General features: G+C 35.1%; 1 protein-coding gene across 12 annotated transcripts in view; it reads right to left on the reverse strand.

The window, feature by feature from the left end:
* Window positions 1-13,560, reverse strand: part of ANKIB1 (ankyrin repeat and IBR domain containing 1) — a 235,388-nt gene that overhangs the window by 70,534 nt on the left and 151,294 nt on the right. For all 12 annotated transcript variants that reach the window (XM_077856993.1, XM_077856989.1, XM_077856995.1 and 9 more), the window contains one exon: window positions 4,481-4,781. In XM_077856993.1, the coding sequence (XP_077713119.1) occupies window positions 4,481-4,781 (301 nt within the window). The remainder of the gene's footprint in view (window positions 1-4,480; window positions 4,782-13,560) is intronic.

The following is a 13,560-nucleotide window of genomic DNA, read 5'->3' on the forward strand; positions in this document are numbered from 1 at the left end:
TAAAGATAGCTGAACATCAATATTAACGTTTTAAAGCCTCCATCGTTTTTTTTTTTATCCATACATTTTACTTTTTTAAGTCAGCTCTAGACCCAACGTGGGGCTTGAACTCATGAGAGTCCCATGCTCTGTGCTTATCCTGCACTTTACTGACTGAGCCAGCCAGGTACCCCTAAAGCCTCCATCATTTTCAACCCTTAGTCTCCCCTGCTTCCTTGTATCAAATGACCAAGTTACCAAATGCTACCAAGTCTTCACAATGTCCCTTGCATCTGCCTCATTCTTTCCATTTCTAATACACCCCAAAACCCAGGCTCTTTATCAGTTCCTACCAGAATTGGTGCAATAATCTAATGCTTATTACTCCCACTAGCAAGTACATTGGTTTTCAATGTACCTTGGCTACCCACTGGAATCATCTGGAGAAGTTTCAAGTACTAATGTATGGGCTGCAACCTCAGAAATTCCAATTTTATTGATCTGAGATAGGTCTCCACTATGGGATTTTTTTTTTTTTATGCAGCCATGTTTATAACTATTATTCCTGCACAAAGGTTTTCTTTTCTTTTCTTTTTTTTTTTTTTTAAGATTTTATTTATTCGGGCAGCCTGGGTGGCTCAGCGGTTTAGTGCCGCCTTCAACCCAGGCCCTGATCCTGGAGACCAGGGATCGAGTCTCATGTCAGGCTCCCTGCATGGTTCCTGCTTCTCTTTTCCCTCTGCCTATGCCTCTGCCCCTCTCTCTCTCTCTCTATCTCTCTGTGTCTCTCGTGAATAAATAAATAAAATCTTAAAAAAAAAGATTTTATTTATTCACGAGAGAGAGAGAGAAAGAAAGAGAGAGAGAGAGAGAGGCAGAGACATAGGCAGAGGGAGAAGCAGCTCCATGCAGGGAGCCTGACGTGGGACTCGATCCCAGGTCTCCGGGATCACACTCTGGGCTGAAGGCGACGCTAAACCGCTGAGCCACCCTGGGCTGCCCACAGCACAAAGGTTTTCAAGTTGTATAAGAATCATCTGGATAGCCTGATAGTCATATTGGGGGGAACCTGGGTGGGGATTAGACATATGTACTTTTTACAAAAAGTTTATGATTCCACTGTAGGTGTCTCACTGACTATGCTCTAAGCCAGGGCTTCTCAAACCTTAATGGGAATATGAATCACCTTGGGGTTTTGTTAAACTATAGATTCAGATTCATTTGGTCTGAAATGAGGCCTAAACATTTCCAAAGTTTCTAAATAGCTGATGTCCATGCCAGTCTGAGGACCATTCTCTGCATAGTAAGGCTTCAAGAAACACCTTTTTACAAGTATCCTAATTCAAATCTATTCTATATAACAACCATTACACTAATCTTACTGTATTTACTTTCATAACAGTACTTCTCCAATCAAAAATTTTCAACAGCTCAAATTTCTATAAATTCCAAATTCTTGACCTTAACATTTAGTATTTTCTACTTGGTATAGCCTCTATCTTTTAAGTCATCTGTCTTATTCTTCTGCAAAATACCTTAACCTGCCTATGTCTAAGACCTAGAACAGTGCCTTTTTTTTTTTTTTTTTCAGATTTTATTTATTTACTCATGAGAGACACAGAGAGAAAGGCAGAGACAAAGGCAGAGGGAGAAGCAGACTCCTTGTAGGGAGCCCAATGTGGGACTCAATCTCCAGACCCTGGGGATCACGCCCTGAGCCAAACGCAGCCATTCAACCACTGAGCCACCAGAACAGTGCTTCTTAAACTCTGACATGTAAACAAATAACCAGTAGAACTTTCTTAAAACATCTTGGGAGTCTACCCCAGAGATTCTGATTTGGAATCTGGAGGCCTACTGGGCCCAAGATTTCATATTTATAACAAGCTCCCAAGAGTAAATGATGCTGCAGGTCTGAGGGGCACATTTTAAGTATCCTCCTCCAAATATAAATCTTACCCAGTCAAATCATACTAGTACTCATGAAATCATCCAGGATAAGTAAAATTAAAATGGTCTTCCTTTCCCTTCAATGCCTGTAACATTGACTGCCCAAATTAATGAATAATATAGCCCTTAACATCATTGCTATTTTGAAGGTAATAATGAGGTCATAAGTTTGTTCATTAAATATCAGAAAACCGAGACTCAGGCAAAGTTATTTAGTTGTTGAGCTGGGACTACAATATCTGTATTCTTTTCAGTTTTAAAACTCCAAAAACAAAAACAAAAACAAAAACAAAACTCCAGGTGCCAACAACACAATATAATTAAGTAACTTACCACCTTTAGTTTTCTAGTGGCCTCTATTTGATCTGACAATAAGCAGCCACACTTAAAGCTTTGAATAAACAACTAAGACAGGGGTGCATAGGAAATATCTAAGATAATGTTCATTTAAAAAAATGCTTTTCACAAAGAATGAAACACCATCAAAAGCAAAAACCTCCACACATCAACCATTTATTGAATCACTATGACAGGAAAAACACGAATATAAATAAAATGAGGCTTAATGACTAGGCTGGCTCTGGTCTGCCAAGGAAAGAAAAATCACTGGGCTTTTAATTGGGCCATGCTAATAGACCTAACCCATCATTCTCCAAAGTCCATCTCTATTCTAAAGAAATAGAAAAAAAAAAAAAAAACAAAACCCTCAACAACTAAGAAAAGTGTTATTTATTGTACTGAATGCTTGTAAAATTTATGTTTAACAGAGTTCTATTTTTGTGCATTGAGCATCTATTACATAGTATTTTTAAAATTCTTTGTATAATTAAAGCATATAGGCCTTGCTTCACAAATGTTGTTTTATATATTTAAAATAAGCTTCTGAAGTGTGGAGTCATCTCTGCTTTCCTCTTCTAATTCTCTGCATAATATAGGGGGTCCACTGCAAACTGTGGGCCAAATCCAGCCTGTTGCCTGTTCCTGTATAGTCCACGAACTAGAACTGTTTTCACATTTTTAAATGATTGAAAGAAAAATCAAAAGAGTATTTCATGACATGTGGAGATCATAAGAAAGTCAAGTGGGAGTGTTCATAAACAAAGTTTTATCACAACACTGCCATGCTCATTTGTTTATATACTGTCATGGCTATTTTCAGGCTACAATGGCAGTTGAGCAGTTGTCTAAAATACTATTTGACTTTCACAGAAAAAAATTTGTTAACCTTTGGAATGATTCTCTGAAATATGAAAAAAGTAGAATTAGAGGGGCTTAATTTATAGTTTGTCCTTAATAAATGTTTAACATAGAAGCATTTTCAACTTTCAAACAACTGCAACCCATTCTTCTTTGTGTCACTTTGATCTTTTAAGTAACTCTGAATCATTAATATTTGTGAAACACCAGATTTTCCTACTTAAGAAGTTCTGATAAATACACCAAAGTGAGAATTCAACACAATCACCTGGTGTTAGAGAGTGGTCAACAGAGATAAATAAGAGGGCTGGCCAAAAAAAAAGGAAGGCTGGGCAAGTGTACAGTCAAGTATATGTAAGAGATAAAGATAACTTCACATAGACTAAATGATATGCTGGAATTTGTCGAGGAAAACTAGAATAAATGCAACCAAGGTATTTATAGGGCTTTATTTGGGATATTCTACATTAAGTCAAGAGCTCTTCTGAATACAGAAAAATGAAAAGTCACCAAAGATGAGTTTATGAATGCAATATGCTGACAGATCAAAAGTTAAATCATACACATTCACACAAAGCAAATCATCAGGCTTGTCAATTCAGAATAAACCGAGCACCAATTTCTTTCACTGAGCAAAAATTAGTATCATCATTATGATTGTAATTTTATTTTATTTTTAAAGATTTTATTTATTTATTCATGAGAGACAGAGAGAGAGAGAGAGAGAGAGGCAGAGACACAGGCAGAGGCAGAGGGGAAGCAGGCTCCATGCAGGGAGCCCAACATGGGACTTGATCCTGGTACTCCAGGATCATGCCCTGGGCCAAAGGCAGGCGCTAAACTGCTGAGCCACCCAGGGATCCCCATGATTGTAATTTTAAATTAAAATGTTTTTTAAAAGACCAAAATAAATATATTCATTAATACTTATCCCCTGTGGAGGAAACTGATCAATTCTAGGTAATACAGCTACCAGTCCCACTTGCTAAGATTTGCCATATCCAATATGTATAAACTGGCTTCTAAAAAAATCAGCCAAAAAGTAGAATTTATCTCTACTAGAACCATTACTTTAGGCAACAAGTGTTTAATTGATGACTGTTATCTTCAGGAATGTTAGCCAATTTTTAATTGCTCTTGATTCCATTTTATTCCCAACTATGTTTAACTATGGGTTTGTTTTTAATTTTTCCCTAAACAGGGGAATTTAAAAGGGATCCAGATTCTTTTAGAAACACAAAGAGGACAAAAAGGACTAAAGTAAATGTTAAGATAAGCAAAGCAAACTCTGATTATTACATATTACCAAGACACAAATTTTACAGAATGCAGGATATTAAAAAACAAGTTTTACCTCAACACAGGTTTTCATCCCTGAGGCAGCAGCATAGTGTAGGGGTGTGTTTTTTTTGTTATCAACGGCATCAATAGCTGCTCTCTCATATTCTCCTTGGTCAAGTTTTGCTCCTTTCCATCTTAAGATCATCTGCAGACAATCTGCTCTTCTAAAATCATCTTCTGCAGGCCGTGCTAAGCGAGGATGAAGGGCTCCTTCAGATATCATAATTTGAGGTCCCATACATAACAAATGCATAGATGTTTCATTGTGCACATTCCTTTTATTTGGATTTCCATCTCTACCAAAAAGAAACGTCCTAAAATGGTAAAGAAAAAATGAAAACCAGTGTCTTCTTGTCTTGAACTGAGAACACACAAAAGATAAATTTAAAAAATAAACTCTATTTCTAAGCTGTTAATGTCTATTGATGTCCTGTTTCACAATAAGCTGAATGACTAATTCTTACAGTTAAAAAAATTCCATTCCAGAACAAAATACTAAGAAAAAGAAAGCTGAGTATCTTTACAGTATTTGTTAATAAAAGAGGGATAAAAGAGAAAAGAAAATGAAGAAAAAATAAAGGAAAAGTGAAGAAAAAAGGAAGGGATACAGGAAGGAAAGGAATAGGAAGGGCCACATGAGATTCATATGTCAATTACATGAATGCCTAAGGGTGCATTACTAAATAAATATTCTACACCAACTTTTTTCTTTACTGTTTTGCCCAATTTCTAGTTACATCTTTACTTCATAAGGATGGTGACAATTAGTATAAGCATAGCAAGTAGTGCATAAGTCTAGGACAAATTTTTAAATCTAGAAAACATTTTTCTACTTTAAGGTCATTGGCTGGCACTATTTACACAGTGTAATATTTTATGAAGTGATTAAGTTGTGGTTAGTTCTAAAAGACCAAGATCTAATTCCAAAGTGGTAGCCTTTACCAATGGTAAATCTGGGTGAGCTCCCTTAACTAATGACAAACCTAGATCTCAGTTATGCCTAGCTCCCTAATACATCCTTGAGTTAGGATTATAGGATTAACAGGTGAGCCAATTCAGTGGCTTCAATAGGTTATTGGAAAATGAGTTGGAAAAAACCTGCTATAATACAGTTAACCTATACTAGAAAACACACAAATACATTATGAAATGGGAGTCTAAGTCCCATATCTGGAGATGAGTGCCTACATTTACTGTGGAGGGCTGAAATCATTTGCATTTCTATGCTGAAGTACAGAACAGAAATGGGAAGACAGCAGAGCCAAACTAACCCCTAGGTACATCTGGATTGTTTTTAGGTTAGTTTCGACTTAGACATATGGGTCTGACAGAAAAAAATGATCATAAGGGAGTTAGGATGGACTCATCAATTGGAATGAGTTAGTCAAGCTGGAAGGCTTTTATGAGAAAAAGGTTGTGTAAGAGGTTTTAAGGCAGTAGAAGGTCCCAGACAACTCTGGATATTTCCTGTTCTTATCATTCAGGAGTCTAGAGAGCTCAGCTGTAGAGCCCTTCAAAACCAGTCCATTAGGTTTTTAGCACTACATTGATTTGAACTGTCCTGAAAGTAGATGTTGGAGTCTCTGGAACAAAAACAAATAAATTATCATTACTTATAATAACTATGTCAGTTTCTCATACCCTAACTCTTCCTACTGGGAAACTACAATTAGAGCCAAATCAGACATTCTTCTATCTTTCCAAACTATAGGTGAGTATGGTAGGCAGAATAATGCTTCCACCCCAAAGATTCTGTCACTCTTTATGTGATCTCAGGCAAATTACATAATAATAGCTCATTAACAACTATTTCATATCCTTTGACCAGGTAAATCTATACTTCTGAGAATTTATACTAAAGGAAATAACTTAAAAGAAATAAAAATCCTGTGGTCCCTGGGTGGCTCAGTCAATTAAGTGTCCGACTTAACTTCAGCTCAGGTCATGATCTCAGGGTTGTGGGATTGAGCCCCATGTTGGGCTCCTCCCTCAGCAGGAAGTCTGCTGGAGATTCTCTCTCTTTCCCCTGTGCCACTCGCCGCTTTGGACACAGGCACATGCACAGATTGTCTCTCTCTAAGATAAATAAATAAATCTTTAAAAACAAGGAAATAAAAATCTATAGGAACAATGACATTCAACACTGTTACTCTGAATAGAAAAATTTGGAATTACTTAAATGTCTGGTTTATAGGAGAAATGGGAAACATAAATAAGAATATCTATAAAGTAAAAATTTATAGTCATTACAAAGTCTATAGATGTTTAGCTCAAACTAGAAGGGAACACAGAATAATTCTAACAGTTGTTTAAAGGAGGAAGGAACATGGATAGTTTTGTTTGTTGAAATGACCATAATGTTGCCTAATAGTTTAAAAAAAAAAAAAAAGGAAAACATACAATATTTTCCTGTTAACAATTGATGATAATATGTATTTATAATGGTTGAATTATAATGGGATTGTAGCGGATAACCAAAATTAAAACAATACTCTAAAATGTGTTCAAAATTAAAGCTTTTTCTAGGAAATCATTAACAAAAATGTTTCATTTTCTTAAAACTTTAAATTAGGAAGAAATTATTAAAATTAATTCAGATTCTGTAAGATTCTATATAAGCCACTTTTATCTAGCCCTTCCTATTCCCATTTCCAATATATTATGACCCGAGCCAAAGGCAGACCTTAACTGACTGAGCCACTCAGATACTCCTGACTATTCATTTATATCCTGACTGTTCTTTAACCTTGGTTTCCATAAGTACACACCTTCTCAAATATCTCTTAATTTTTTTTTTAGCACAACTTCTCTTTACCCATGATGATAGCTCCACTTCCTAACCCCTTACTGGAAGCAAATTCAGTTCTTGAATCCATTTTCTTCTTCATATTTCTTTTAGAGAACAAATCTATTCTCAAAGCCATTTATCTTTCAGTGGCTTCTATGAATATACTTTGTAAACTATAAATTTTTATCAGAACCAAATGACAGACAATGGTGGTGAAATCATAGTTCTATTAAAGAACTTCTACTACTACTTTTGTGGTAATACTACTTTTGTGGTAATCATTAATGCTCTATCATCCTGTCTGACTTCTCATCTGACCTCTAGACCATATTCTAAATCCTTCTAGGATCCTTTCTCTTGCATTTCTCTATCAGCTCACATTCAACTGAGTTCCCTCCAAAATAACAGTCTGCTCTGCCAGAGGCTCAATTTCTTGCCACCAACACTCCTATTCTCCCAGTCACTAACACATACATGTAACTTCAGTTCCTTTTAACTCTTCTCTTTCATGCAACAAGTACTGAACAGTTGTTATTTGGCAGGTAATATTTTAAAACTTAGGCATACTGTGAAGAAAACAAATTAAGTTCCTGTCTGTATGAAGTTTGTAGGCAAGGAGGGATAGGAGAGGAGAATTTTAATTCATTTAAATCCGTTTAACCCATTAAAAGAACTTAGTAACTCCTAAAACATAAGAGCTAAAAAACAGAAATCAAGAATTAGAAACTCTTTTAATTCTCAAAGCTTGATATTAATTAAGAAGGTTTTATGTTTTATTTACACTATAAGACAGGCCCTTTTTATTTCTAAAGAAGCAAAGAAGCTACTCTGTAAAATTTACAGAATAAGTATTATAATTCTCATTTTATTTCTTTTTTTGTTTTTTTAAAGATTTTATTTATTTATTCATGAGAGACACAGAGAGAGAGAGAGAGAGAATGAGAGAGGCAGAGACATTGGCAGAGGGAGAAGCAGGCTCCATGCAGGGAGCCTGATGTGGGACTCAGCCCCGGGACTCCAGGATCACACCCTGGGCCAAAGGCAGGCACCAAACCGCTGAGCCACCCAGGGATCCCCTATAATTCTCATTTTATACATGACTTCTCGTAACTAGGACACACTGATTGCAAAGTCTAATAGTGTTTTTGCTACATTAAGTAGTAACTATTTATGAATATGGACTTAGTTTCTCATGAAGGAGGCACTGTGATGTGGTATAATGTAAATAAACAGCATTTGGGTTCAGAGAGATATGAATGCAAACTAGCTGCTAAACTGTAAACTACTTTTACCATATTATTTTGCCTAAAAAGAGGAAAGTTATGCCTGCTATTGCACGTACCATAAAGGTAAAGGAAATGGTGATAAAAGCAAGGTCTTATTCCACATGGAGGCTTTCTATGGCTACCAGGTCCTTGACTAAGTATATATACCTTTGTCTATCCATGTATTTCAAGCATTAGGAAGCTAGCCAAGCTGAGTCAGGGATTATACTGAAGCCATAGACAGGTACCTCAGATTAAATGAGGAATCATGAGAAAAAATGGTCATTAGTTTGTTAGGAAGTCTACCAAGGGTAAATACAATGAAATATTTGAAGCTATCTAAAACACAAATAATTAAAACAGATTTGCTATTTTATTTAATGCTGATGAGTAAATGCTATTTAACCTTATTCTACATGACAGTGTTAAGAAGAGTAATTTCGTGGGATGCCTTGGTGGCTCGGTTGGTTAAATGTCCAACTCTTGGTTTTGGCTCAGGGTGGTAAGATCAAGTCCCGCATTGGGCTCCACGCTCAGCGCAGTTTGTCCCTCTCCCTCTGTCCCTCTGCAGCTCACATGTGCTCTCTCTCTTGAATAAACAAATAACATCTTTTAAAAACAGAGTAATTTCTTAATTCCAAAAGCAACTAAACATTTAATATAATTTGTTATTTTCTTATCTAAATCAATTTTTGAAAAACAAAATATATAGATTTAGGAAATCAGAGTTGTGTATTCTTAGGAAAAGAGAACAATAATTTGTTCTGATTCTAGTATATGATGTTAAAAAGCTTTAATAAAGAAATTATAAGCCACTGATCTCTCCAAACAATTAAGGAAACAAAGAAGAAAATACTCTAAAACTTTAGGCTGAAATTGAAAGTATAAAGTAAACATATAAGTACAAAGTTAAGTATAAAACATATGGCCAAATCATAAAAGTAGTCCAAACTGGTAATTAAAGAGAATATAGGTCATATTTCCTATAGGACTTTAAATACTCATTCAATAGAATGATAACCACATGACAGAAAAAGACAGATATATTCCTGCTTAGAAGAGTCAAGAATATTGAACAGATCAGCAATTCTTAAACTTTTTGGTCACAGGTCTCTTTTACAACTTTATTGTTTATTTATTTTTATTTTTAATTGTTTAAAAAGATTTTATTTATTTATTCATGAGAGACACAGGGAGAGAGGCAGAGACATAGGCAGAGGGAGAAGCAGGCTCCTCGCAGGGAGCCTGATGCAGGGACTCAATCCCAGATCACGACCTGAGTCAAAGGCAGATGCTCAATTACTGAGCCACCCCAGTGTCCCTCTTTTACAACTTTAAAAATTAGGGAAGTTTCCTAAGAATTTTTGTTTATGTGGGGCTATGTATATTGACAGTTATCATATTAAAAATTAAAACAGGGATCCCTGGGTGGCGCAGCGGTTTGGCGCCTGCCTTTGGCCCAGGGCGCGATCCTGGAGACCCGGGATCGAATCCCACGTCGGGCTCCCGGTGCATGGAGCCTGCTTCTCCCTCTGCCTGTGTCTCTGCCTCTCTCTCTCTTTCTCTCTGTGACTATCATAAAAAAAAAAAAAAAAAGATAAAAATTAAAACAGACATTTAAAAAATAATTATTCACTGGGCAGCCCCGGTGGCGCAGCAGTTTAGCGCTGCCTGCAGCCTAGGGCGTGATCCTGGAGACCCTGGATCGAGTCTCACGTCAGGCTCCCTGCATGGAGCCTGCTTCTCCCTCTGTCTGTGTCTCTGCCTCTCTCTCTCTGTCTCTATGAATAAATAAATAAAATCCTAAAAAAAATAAAAATAAAAATAAAAAAATAAAAAAAATTATTCACTAAAAAACCCATTACACATTAAATATTCTTAACAACTTAAAATGAAAAAAACTAAATTTCTTTTAATGTCTAGCTAACAGAAGATGAATTCTCATGGTATTCTATCTGTTGTGATAAGTTCTTTTGGTTCAAAGCATATGAAGAAAATCCAGCCTCTATAATGTTAGAAAAAGGAGTAGTATTTTAAAATGCTTTTTCAGAGAACTATAAATATTCATATTTGATAGTATACCAAAAATTCAACAAGTGGCCATTTCTTAGATTACTTGCAATGTAAAATCTGAAACACATCAGTGAACTTTTTGTACTCCGTTACATTAAAGTCTACCGGTCTACTTTTCATTTGAATATATTTTTTTACCCATGTGTAATTTTTAAAAATCACATACTATCTTCCAAAAATACCGATTAACTGAGTTATGCAGATTTTTTAGACATTGTCACTTTTCACTATATAATATTTTAGAAAATCACATTAGTTTATAACAATGCCAATCTTATCATAAAAGTCTGTAAGTATCTGGGAGCTGCCAAGATAGAGGTAGTGATACAAGTTTTTCAAAATTTGAATATTCATTTGAAAGCTCAAGTTTTATCATTAGCAACAGCTTTTCTTTGAATTGATAGGCTCACATAATTCATTTTCAAGAAAATGTCAGCCACGTATCCTAGTCCAAATAACCAGTTTTTGTTGTTGTTTTTAGCTTAAAATGGTGTTTCATGAAAAAGCTGTGGTTCAACTTAGACTCAAATAGCAAAGTGCTCTTATTCAAAGCTATCATATACTTCAGTATTCAGAAGTGCTTTAGGTATTCTTCCCATCAGTCATATGGACTATTAAGAAGATGTGTACTCAAAGATGGAGATTAATTAAAAAAAAAATAACTTTTACTAAAAAAATAACTTTTACTGCTTCATCAAGGATACTTGATAAGTGAAGCTGGCTTTTTTTTTTTTTGACTGAAAGTGGCAGGCAGTGATGAATACAATGATTACTTGTAAGACTGACTACCACTGTCTTAATTCATCTACAAGCATCAACAGTTTTATCCTCCAGTTTTTGTACTTACATTGCAAATGTCAACACAGTGAAAAAGGCAAATAACACCCAAGTATTAGTACAAAAACAGATTTGACCTTGTGTACCTCCTGAAAGTCTCAGGATCTCTAAGTCCTTAGACATGCTTGTTTGATAACTTTCTTAACAGTGTTTTCCAATTTTAGGAAGTATATTTGTAAACTGTACTATAAATGGTTAAAAAACATTTTGCTACTTGGTTTCTTTTGTGTTAAAAATACATATTATCTTAGTAATAACAATACTTAAATATATTTTACTTTAGTATTCCAAGCAAGTTTTAGACTTGCTTTAAATATCATCATAGTGTTCAATGTTAGCAAGCTAAAAGTTCTGTAATCTCACTGAAAATACTTAAATTAAAAAAAAAGCTTTAATAGATTAAGCTTTCAATATTTAATTTATTGAAAACATTATTAAGTGTCTAGCATTGTATTTACAATCTTTACAGTTGAGTGGAGAAGAGAAGTTTAATAATAATAAGATGGTTTAAAATCTAAGTTGTAGGATTTCAGAAAACAAAAAATACTGCAGGTCAGAGTAGTTAGAGGTAAATTCATGAACAAAGCAGAAACCAAGTTAGGACTTAAAGGAGAGGCAATTAGAAGAGAAAGAAGACATTTGAGAATCAAGGAGCAACACAAATAAAGCTCTAAGGCGGTGGCATTTCTAAAGATGGGGAGAGCACGGAAGAAGTCAACCAGCCTCACTATAGGAGCTTGTTTGAGAGTAATGAGAAATCGGGCTGACTGGGTAGAATGAGGGCAAGGTCAAGGGAGCTTTGGAAGCCAAAGAGAATAAAGCAGACAATAGGGTATTGTTACAGTTTTGTCACAATGGAAAAAACATTAAAAAGGATATAATTGAGCAAGATTAATCTGGACAAGAGAATATGAGAGGAAAAGGCTTGCAAAAAGAACACTTAGGAATCAGATATTTTTAATGTTGAAAATCAAGCACAGGTTGAGAGGAGTGAGCTAAGTTTGGGGCAATGGGAATGGAAAGAAATGAATTCCAGAGATAAAACTTAGAGAACTTTGTATTAGTAGCAGGTTAGGTAAAGGGGAAGAGTAAGTCAAGGATGATTTGAAGATATTTAGGATTACAGAAATGAGAAGTAATAACATTTTTGAGAACATACTGTGTCCTAGGCAGCATGATAGATATATAACACATTAATTAATTGTCCCACAAGCTGTATGTAACAGATATCTATATTATAGATAAGGGAACTTAAGCCCAGAGTGATGAAATAACTTGCCTTGCTAGTAAGTGGTTTACACAGCCCTAACACATAGGTTTATCTGACTATAGAGATAAGAGGCTATCACAGTGGTTAAAAAGCCTAAAGCTTACATTCATCTATTTGGGCAATTAGCTTTGTCACTTATAAGCTGCTAGAGATCTGACAAGTTGCTTAATCTTTCTGTGCTTCAGTTTTCTCACCTCTAAAATGCAGAGTAAACTACCTCCAGAGTTGTAATGAGGATTATATGAGAGAATGCATGTAGACACTGTTAATAGTGCCTAGAAAACAGTAAGCACTCAAAACATTTGCCATTATCTTAGCACAGCATGTTAGTATCGTTAATGTAGGGAAAACTCAATTGGGGGGAAAATACAAAATTTCCAACAAGATGAGTTGGAGGTGGCTTCTAAGTAGGTATCTTTAGAGAAATGAAAACAAAAAATAAATGCAAACAGGAGAGGTTATGGAAACACTAAGCCAATAAATATCTATTTTATTTTTAATAAAAAGAAAAGTTACAGAGATGCCTACTTGATAAAGTCATGGGTCTGATGACTTAATTCATTCATGGAATTTTTTTGTTCACAAATCCTGATCCTAAAATATTTTCTTGTGCAATGATTTATAAAACTGTTATTAACTTTGTGTTCGATATTATGCTAGATGCTAGAAGTACAAAAGAGGTACATTAAAAGAAGTATTAACTGAGGTGGAGAGAAATATACAAAATTTTAAAGTACAATGATATGTAGTATATACCAAATAAGTAATACATACATAAAATCCCACAGAAGTTAAAAAAAAAGATTGACATTCCTTTGGGTTGGGACAGGCTAATAAGATAGATAAATCCTGCTTTGAAG

The sequence above is a fragment of the Canis aureus genome, chromosome 18 (genome assembly GCF_053574225.1).
Source record: "Canis aureus isolate CA01 chromosome 18, VMU_Caureus_v.1.0, whole genome shotgun sequence".
Classification (NCBI taxonomy): domain Eukaryota; kingdom Metazoa; phylum Chordata; class Mammalia; order Carnivora; family Canidae; genus Canis; species Canis aureus.